At 32.4% G+C, this 10,047-nt stretch overlaps 1 protein-coding gene across 14 annotated transcripts in view; it reads left to right on the forward strand.

The window, feature by feature from the left end:
* Positions 1–10,047, forward strand: part of LOC106873237 (collagen alpha-1(I) chain) — a 220,446-nt gene that overhangs the window by 111,285 nt on the left and 99,114 nt on the right. For 13 of the 14 annotated variants that reach the window (XM_052977077.1, XM_052977060.1, XM_052977082.1 and 10 more), the window contains exons 3-6: positions 1,785–1,828; positions 3,667–3,702; positions 5,934–5,969; positions 8,316–8,342. In XM_052977077.1, the coding sequence (XP_052833037.1) occupies positions 1,785–1,828; positions 3,667–3,702; positions 5,934–5,969; positions 8,316–8,342 (143 nt within the window). The remainder of the gene's footprint in view (positions 1–1,784; positions 1,829–3,666; positions 3,703–5,933; positions 5,970–8,315; positions 8,343–10,047) is intronic. The other variant, XM_052977098.1, reaches the window with a different exon arrangement.

The raw sequence follows: 10,047 nt of genomic DNA on the forward strand, positions 1-10,047 counted from the left end.
CAGATTAATCAACAGTGTCTGCAAGTTGATGAGTACCTCATATTCCCCTCCATTTTCTTATTGCTATATAAATTTAGGGTAAAACCCCCTTTTACCCGCACCCACTTATTACAGTTGGTATTACACTAGTGTAACAATAATTGGGTACCCTCCCAGCAGTATATTGGATAGATATTATCCCTTAGTGGGTTGGATCCTCAACCCCTAACTCTCTTGGATTATATATTACATATATATATTTTTATACATATTGGTGTATATATATATATATGAGTAAATGTGAGGACAAGCAGGTTAAGCAAGTGAATATAGAAAAAATTAGATACATTTAATACAAAAAATGTTTGTATGCATATATATAAAAAAAATTCTGACTTACACAGAATAGAAATATGAGAAATTAAAAGGGTTGAGTAGTAGAAGTTTTACCAATTCAATAGCTTTTTGTAGGGTTTTGGTGGTCCAAAACAATGATGGTAACTTGATTCCATCATTGGATGACACCAGCCTCCATCTTTAGGGAAGGATTTTACATTTGAGGTGTTGACAGAATAGAGTTTAAAGATTCCATGCGTAAACATGCACACACATACACACATTGTGTGTGTGTGTGTGTGTGTGTCTGTGTATGTATAGTGTATTCCAGAAGTATTGAGACTTTTTCAGGCAATTTCTAAGTCGTACCAAACCCTAATCTTCAATGAAGGATCTTCTGGTTTTAATGCACTTTTTATAGTTAGTACTCTAACAAACTTGTGAAGGCGCCATGAAAATCCTCCAAAGTTAAGGTGTTCACAACCCTTGTCACAACTTCCTTCATCATCTCCTTCAGCCTTAGAGAACAACCAAAAATAACAAGGGGCTAGGTTTGGACATTAGGGAGGGTGCTCGACACTTTTGATGCCTATGTCTGTCAAATAGTTGGTTATCAGGATGAAATTGTGGACTGGTGCAAGTGTTCTGGGTTTTTGCAATGAAATCTCTTCCTGAACTCCCTCAAAATCTTCACAAAGTATTTGTTGACCATCTGACCAGAGAGAACTCAGTGGAAGTAGAAGATGCTCTTGTCAATAAAGTGAATCTTCCTGAACTGCCAGGTAGTCTTGCTTTGCCTAGCCTCCTGTGCCAGTGGAGAGCAAATTCCCAGCTCATAAGCTAACCCATTACCAGTCAGGAGCATTTCATAAATTTCTGTAGCATTTTTGTCCAATTTAACACAAAAGTTAATTGCATAGTCAACTTCCAAACTGTCTTCGTATTCCGACTGCACTATGCAAACGAGTCAGCTGTGACAAGCAGTTTCAGTAGGGTGTATTCAAAGTGCTTTTACAGCTGTCACCTTCAGTCTGGAATAATAAAAGTTGGTAAGTCAATTTATTAGATATATAGTAATGCTATACTAAAATTACAATAATTTAAGACAGTGATAACTGCCTCTCAAAAGAAATGTCTCAAAACATCTGAAATGCACTTTGAAAAAGTTTGATAAGGGGATAATTGTGAGTTAAGAGACACTTAGAATACATCTAAACATCAAAAAGTTGCACTCCATAGTTGAAATCTTATAATGTTTTTTTTGCATATTCTTTGTTATAGGCTTATTGATTATCTTAAATGGTATATCTACCATTCTGTGTGATGATTTGAAAGATTGTCTACTATTATGTTTGATGAAATTCAAATTCAAAGTGTTGATATTTTTTTTCCTTTTGGAATTAGAATTTCCAGAACATAAGCTTGTGTTTTTAAATATTCCATTTACTGATGGCAATTTTCTTTTATAGGTCAACCTGGTCAGAAAGGAAACAAAGGAGATCAAGGAAATTCTGTATGTTATATTTATTCATAAAGTGTGTGTGTGCGTGCGTGTGTGCGTGCGTGCATACGTGCGTGCATGCGTGTTTTGCATCTTCCAGCAAAATTTTATTTTACCAGTTACCTAAAGTTTCAAGATAGTTGAGAGTGTTGACAATCCTAACTGAGTAAATTAAGCCATATTGGAACTACTTTGAGCTGGTGTGTGCATATACTTACATATTTCTTACTAATCCAATCCATGTGAATGTAGAAAATGAGCAGTACATTTTGTTGTTGATGGCAATAAAAATTAGGAGTAAAATGAGCATGAAGAAATGAGTAACCAAATATTTCCAACACAGTTTTAAATATGGATGTCGTTTCAAAATCTCAGAAAATAATTTTCATTTGACAGTTAAGATGCTGAATTAAAATTGTTAATGATCACAGCAAAAATGCCTCCAGAAAAGAAGCAATTAAACTAATAAATTTACCACTGCTGCATGTGCTGAGAGAGCTCTCTGTGAATCACATTTTTTATCAATTGTATGGCCCCCAAGTATACATTAATGACCTATTTATTGTCACTTCAAACAATGTTCAATCATACATATATAATACCATCCTTCATTCTCTCTAAATTTCTGCACTCAATTGTCATGCACATGCAACTTTAATCCCTATGCCAAATCTCCCTGAACAGAGACCTCAAATTCTCTCCGGTGAGATTGTATCAATTTCGTCTTTCAACAACAGAAAGACACAACTACTACATTTATCAAAATATCACTGTCCTACTCCTCTCCCTAAATATGAACCACATGCACTAGAACCACCAGAACCACCATGGCAAATACTAGATTTCATAAAGACTAGTCTTTTTAGGGCCTGAAAGTCCTTCAACTCTCAACAACAACTAATCTTCTATAAAATTCACATCTGAAACGGTCTTGCTGTTACACATAAAGACATCCTAGACTGCATTCTACAAAGAGGCCAACTAATTGATTAACATGAAGTCACCAACATGCTCCAACCTCTAGGCCACAGATGTGCAAACTTTTCTCTCTACCTTTTTCTTGCTACTATGGGAACTATTCTTCAGAGTTGACTAGACTCATGACACCCCACTTAGACACTGATGATGCATTCATTTCAGTTCACTTATATTGTGTCTACTCAGACCCCACACTAATCATTGTGCTCAATTCTTCCTTCTTAGAACTTTGTTCCTTTTATAATTTATTTCTTGTTCTTGCTATTATTAAAGAAGAGCATTAGCTGTAACACTCTTACCAATCTCAGAGAGCCTGCAAAAGGCTACAAATACAGTTGTTTTCCTTCAGACCAAGACAATAAAAACAAAATAACTTCTTTCATTCTTTTTTTTTTTAAATCTTTTTGGAGATAATAGTCTCATTGTTTCAGTCACAACTATATCATCACCAATTTGACATGATTATTTTTAGTAATGGAAGACAGAGCTACCAGTACAAATAAGATAATTTTGAAATTAAATGACTTCACTAATGCCCTTAATCTTAGCGAAAATTTGTAACTACATGTTTATGATTTAGAATTTTTGTGATCTACTCTCTCAAGATACAAGATCCTGTAAATTTATATTAAATCAAACTATTTGATGAGGAAAATTTTAAATGTTAAAAAGGAATGAGGAGGTAAGAAATTACTATAAAATAACGTATTTATGTCAAGTTCTGACTTCTCAAATAAAGCAATTATTGTTGAGGCTAATTAGTAATTAATAAAGAATTAGAATAATGAAAGTGTATGTTCTGTTAAATATGCTTTTTATTTTTAGGAGTACCCAAAACCTATTTACAAAATCTTTTAAAATTGTATTTGCAGGGTGAAAAGGGGGATCAAGGAGGCAGTGGTTTTCCGGTATTTCATATTCCTTGTTATTCTAAAGTGGATTTTCTTCTAACTTTGATGCTTGCTTTAGCTTATATCAGCCACTTACTGTGTATTTAGTAATTTAACTTATATTTTTTTATTTAATTTTTTTAATATTTTTCATATATATGTTTAGTCAATGTATTTCATTTACCTGTTTTAGAATTTTTGACAACAAATGATTACTATGGAATAAATTTAGGAATTTCAGTAGTTTGAAACTTTTAAAAAATGACATGAGTAAAGAGATTAAAATTATTAGAAAAACTTAGGTGTTCTTCAGATCAATAGCATCAGTATTTAGAGAATTTATGTAGTGTAGCTGAAATAAATGAATAAATAAACTTCTCAACTCAATAGCCATAAGAAGAGTTGAGATTTTTTCTTCAGAATAGTGACGTCATCAGTTTTCTTCTACTTTTTTTTACCTTTTTGCAACTAATGTTTTCTTATCCTTTATATTGAAACAATCTAGAATAGTGGTTCCCAAACTATGAGTCGCGACCCACTGATGGGTCGCGAACGGAATCCTAGTGGGTCACATTAGCTTTGATTAACTGCTGTCTATCAAGATAGTTCAAGACTCATGTTTTCAATACCAGACTGGTTGTTTTATCAAGCAGTAGGCTTTTTCACGAACTTAACAAATCAGAGGTGGTCATTTTCTCAAGTTATTTATTCGTACATAATCGTAAAAAGGAAAAGTCTCTAGGCGCAGTACAGCACTGATCGAGCCGATAACAGTTACTGCTTCGAGGTTTTGTATTAGAGTTAATACCTGAAACTATCATGCATTGAACCTGATGTTAATTCTATTATTGAGTGTAGCAAGAAACAGGCTCATCCTTCTCACAAGCCTCAATGAAAATGTAATCTGAAATAAATTTGTTTCTTTCATTAATGTTTTTACCCAGTAGAGTTAAGTGGGTCGCCATAAACTGGTGTCATAAATAGTGGGTCGTGTCTCTAAAAACTTTGGGAATCACTGATCTAGAAGGTTGTATGATACACAGCCATATGATAGTATGTGGTAAAAACAATATAGGCTTTTGCAGGGAATAGGTCAAAGGGAGACGACTAAGTTTCTCTCAGCATAAGAGTAGTAGATAATGCATGTTTACTAAAAGTATTTAAAAGTTATGTGGGTAAGATAGGGTACAAGAAATGCTGTATTTTAACGTGTATAAAGAACCCTTTTTAGTCAAAAACTAGGTTTAAAAAAATATGGGTGTTTCTTAGTATTATAATCCCTTACAAAACCTTTTTACCAAATTTTAAGCCTCCAAAATTAGGGGGTTCCTTATACACGAATGTTCCTTATAAACGTTAAAATACAGTACGTATATAAAATAGACATCAAAAGTTTTTGGTATTCAGTAGTAATATATCCAAAGTACTATTCACATTTAGTATAGAAAACTGATGTTTGGGGCAAGGGAAATAACTCACTTATTCTAGAATGCTATTTCTTTCCAATATGGTCCACTTATTAATCTATCTTTTTAAATTATTTCTAAATGAATTAATTTTCAAAATCAAATTATCATTATAGATTTTTATATCAGTATTTGATACATTTGCTAACCGCTTCAAAAGTTTGTCAAAAAGGCTGAAACAATTATTGTTGAAGTTCATATGTAATTTTATTTTTTAAATTTGTTTTTATACTGCTTTAAAACCAAATATTTCAAAATTTCTCCTGTGTTCAAATTACTATATTAATACCCATCCACTGTTCATTCTCAATGTATTTTTTAAGGCAAAAAGATTATAATACCTTTTATGCATTGTTAATTTAATGCATTTTTACATACTTTTAAAATAATGTTTTATATCTAAATTTTACAAATATTTTCTAACAATTTTATAAATATTTGTCCTTCATTAGTTAAAAAAAAATTGTTTAAAACAATTCATCAGAATTTTCATAGGCAGTATAAAGTAAATTTATAAAGTAAAATTTCAAATCTAAGGAAACTTGGTGGTGGTTATAGTTATATAATTTGTTTTATATTACTTGCTTCAAATGTAGAAAAGTGCTTTCAAAGATTTTTTTTTATTGCAAACAAAGTATATATTTTCAAATTTTTCATTAGTGAGTGTCATTAAAGTGCTTCCATTTTTCTTGAAACTTCTTTTGGAGCAAATATTTATCTTAAATGCAGATTTTATGCCATATTTTCTTCTTTTATTTTTTTGTATAAACCTAAAACATTTAGGGACCAACAGGCCCACCTGGAATTCCTGGCCTTAAAGTGAGTATCCACCACATATCTAGATTTTATATTCATTTTTTTAAAATCTCTCTCATATAGAGAAATAGGTCTGAAAATGAAAAAATTTCTTAAATGTGATATATTTAGACAACAGTTATATATTTAATTATATACTATTTAAGTACTACTACTTAATAATACTACAAAATAATCTTGGTCAAAGTGAATTTAGGGGAACTAATAATATTTTATTATATTCTAATTTGTTATCCTTCAAAGGAGATAAGAAAAGAGAAAATAGTAAAAAGTTTTATAAATCAATTGATGTTTAACACGAAAAAGTAAATACATGTAAAAGTAAAAAATTTCAACTCGCATCATCTTCAACATTAGCAAAACTATATCCAAAAGAATAGATTTATTCTTCATGGTTTAAAAAATATTAAATCCTTGATCAAGTGCATTTCATGTTGGTGTGTAACTCATATATCTGGAACAAATGAACATCCTTGACCACATCTACAAGAAAAGGCCATCAGGGCCACTGGCAGACACATTCGCTAATATGCTACAACCACTAACCATCAAATATGCTGTTTTCTCTCTCTGTCTCCTTTAACTGTTATAATGGTATCTGTTCCTCTAAATAGCAAGCTGTGTTTCACCTTTTCTCAGGTTAACTGAAGCATTCATCTCTCCTCTACATACATACTGTGTTTCACCCTCAACTTTGCACTAAATATTTCGCTGAATCTTTACATAACCACTAGAACAAACCTACTGTCCACATTTTCTCACTTTGTAGAAGGTCAAGGTGGGCTTTATTATTAATGTCACAAGTCCTCTTCTGGCCCAATAATAAAAAACTTGGCTCAGTCCCAGCAGTTTAAAAAAGTGATTCATGATATTCTTCAGTATATATTGTACAAAACAAAACCTGTTATATATTTTATACAAGGCAAGACAGTCTCCAAGTGAGACTCTAATGATCCTCCTGTGTCACAATTGTTTACAAATTCAGTTTTAAAAAGTATTAATAAAAGAATATATCAGAGGAATACTGACAGGCAACTAGTTATAGGGATGCACATAAAAGTTAACTGTTTATGGTCTTATAACAATATTTTGATGCATTTCAAAATATTTTCCATTCGTCATCACTATACATTGAATTAGTGAGGTTTATTGTTTTGGCATAGGAAGCAGGACAGTGTTTCTAAATATAATGTATATATGAAAATCCTGCCACTCACACCTGATGCAAAGAGCTCTTATGAATTCATGCTGCATTTGTTTTGAGAGTTCACTGGATATTCATAAGCCTCCATTTTTACATTAGACTTGATGACATTTTGCAATAGCTTTACTGTTAATAGGACTCCAGTGAGGTAGAGAATTTGAACTCAGAGTGCAAAAAGCAAAAAAAAATAGATACTGCAATTCTGCCCTAGACTGGAACTTTATTTATCAGCCCAGAAGGATGAAAGGTACAGTTAGCCTCGGCAGGACCTCAACTCAGAAGCATATAAAGTTAGAGTAAACACTGCAAAGCATTCATTTTTTAAAAATAATTTGTCTTTATATCTTTTGAGCAAGCCATTTTTTGTAGATGAGGGTTACAAGTTGTTTAGGTTAAACCCTGCTATTTTAATAGTAAAATTTCATCAAAGTTATTGCATTGCAATGCAAATTTGGCCCTCACATTTATATGGACTTGGAACAAAGAGAGATGAAACTAAGTATTGGAAACATTTAATCTGGTACACTAACATTTGTACTAAATGCAATTATCAAATATATTTTATTTGATAATCTAAATGTTCTGACATCATTTAACTTAAAGGGTTTATCAAAATTGGGACTTTGTTCAAGTTATACTATTCCATTTCCACAGTATTGAAGCGGTTAGGATCCCTTCTCAACCTATATCTCCTGTACCAGCCTGTTACCTTTTCCAGAGATGATCAGATTGTTTAGTGTTGTATCTTAGCATGATGTACATTTGAAATTATGTAAGGCTAGCTATTGCTTGTTGACAATGTTTCGAGTATCAGAGAGAGAGAGAGTGCATGTGTGTAGTAGACTCAGATGCTTTCCTGAATTTACTCACTCATGTCTAGCTTTAAATATCACTTAGTATTGTAGTTAATTGTTAAAAGTTGCAAAAGCTCTGAGTGAGAAGAGTTTTAATAGTTCAAACAAGTTTCAGTGGGTGTCAAAAAGACCCTCTTTTCATAAAATATTTTTGGAAAACATGTCATTATTGGTGCCTCTTAATCTATAAGAATATGAAACTTATCATCGCTGCTTTTAGTTAATATATACCTGCAAAAGCTTAATTATATACAAATATTTAATCGTTGTCTCTGTTTATCTTGCATTTAGGGTTCAAATGGTGCAACTGGCATTCAGGTATGGCACTTTCCTGCTATCTGGAAACAAGCATGACCATAATTATTAAATTGTGTATACTATATATTTCTAAAAGCAATGTATTTCACCACTTCTGTATACCCTCAACTTTGCCTGTCTAGCTCTTTCTGTTGAGAAAAATATATTGACAGGTGGTAAAGAAAGTAATGCATATATTTTATATCATCATCATTTAATGTCCTTTTTTCCCATGCTGACATGAGTTGGACTATGTGTATGTGTGTGTGTATATATATGCATGTGAAAATGTGTGTGTGTATATATATATATATATATATTATATATATTTATATATTATATATATATATATATATATATATAATATATTATATTGTTGTTGGCACTCTGTCGCTTACGACGTCGAGGGTTCCAGTTAATCTGATCAACGGAACAGCCTGCTCGTGAAATTAATGTGCAAGTGGCTGAGCACTCCACAGACAAGTGTACCCTTTACGTAGTTCTCAGGGATATTCAGCATGACACAGTATGACAAGGCTGACCCTTTGAATTACAGGCACAACAGAAACTGGAAGTAATAGTGAGAGAAAGTTGTGGTGGAAATGTACAGCAGGGTTCGCCACCATCCCCTGCCGGAGCTTCGTGGACCTTTAGGTGTTTTTGCTCAATAAACACTTACAACGCCCGGTCTGGGAATCGAAACCGCGATCCTATGACTGCGAATCTGCTGCCCTAACCACTGGGCCATTGAGCCTCCACAATATATTATATATATTTATATATATATATATAATATTTTATATATATTATATATATATAATATATAATATATATATTTATATATATAATATATATATATTTATCGCTTGAAAATGTGGGGATGGTGGTGCTGGTGTGTGCGTGGTGATGTGATGTGTTGTGTGGTATGGTGTAGAGTGGTGTGGTGTGATGGTGTTGCGAGAGTGGGGAAAGCACGGGTGGGGTGTGGGTTAGGCTGAAGGTGGCGGTAGAGGTGGGATATGTGGGTAGGCAGAGGGTGGGGTATGTGGAAGAGGGTGTAAGGGATGGGATGGGAAGGATAGGGAAGATGGGTATGAGAGAAGAGAGTAAGAGAGAAAGAGAGTAGGGGTGAAGAGAAGTAGAAGTCGGAGCAAGAGAGGAGAGGTGGGGTGGATATATATATATACATGTATATATATATATATATGTATATATATATATTATATATATATTAACTGTCCAGATGTTTTGCGATCTTGTCCTATTTTGTATGTTATATAAATATATATTATCTATATATATATTATATATTATATATATATATTATATGTATATGTTAGATATATTATATATTATATATGCATATATATATATATATATACATATGTATATATATACACAAAATTAACGGTTCAGCAACAGGTTGCTTCACCACATACCGAAGTTCAGAAATAGCAGCTAAAAATGCTGAAACTCCAACAGATAGCAGTTACCCGCAACTCACATAGGCAAAACAAGAAGAAAAAAAAAATAACGAACTAAACTAGCCATAGTTTAGCTGCTATTTCTGAACTTCGGTATGTGGTGAAGCAACCTGTTGCTGAACCCTTAATTTTGTTTATAAATGTATAAGAACTTTTAAATAAGTTCCATTCCACACCGATAATGGTGCTTACATACCAAAGGGCATGGTAAAAATTATTAATTATTAATTTATTAATAAATT

The sequence above is a fragment of the Octopus bimaculoides genome, chromosome 2 (assembly GCF_001194135.2).
Source record: "Octopus bimaculoides isolate UCB-OBI-ISO-001 chromosome 2, ASM119413v2, whole genome shotgun sequence".
In the NCBI taxonomy this organism is placed as follows: Eukaryota; Metazoa; Mollusca; class Cephalopoda; order Octopoda; family Octopodidae; genus Octopus; species Octopus bimaculoides.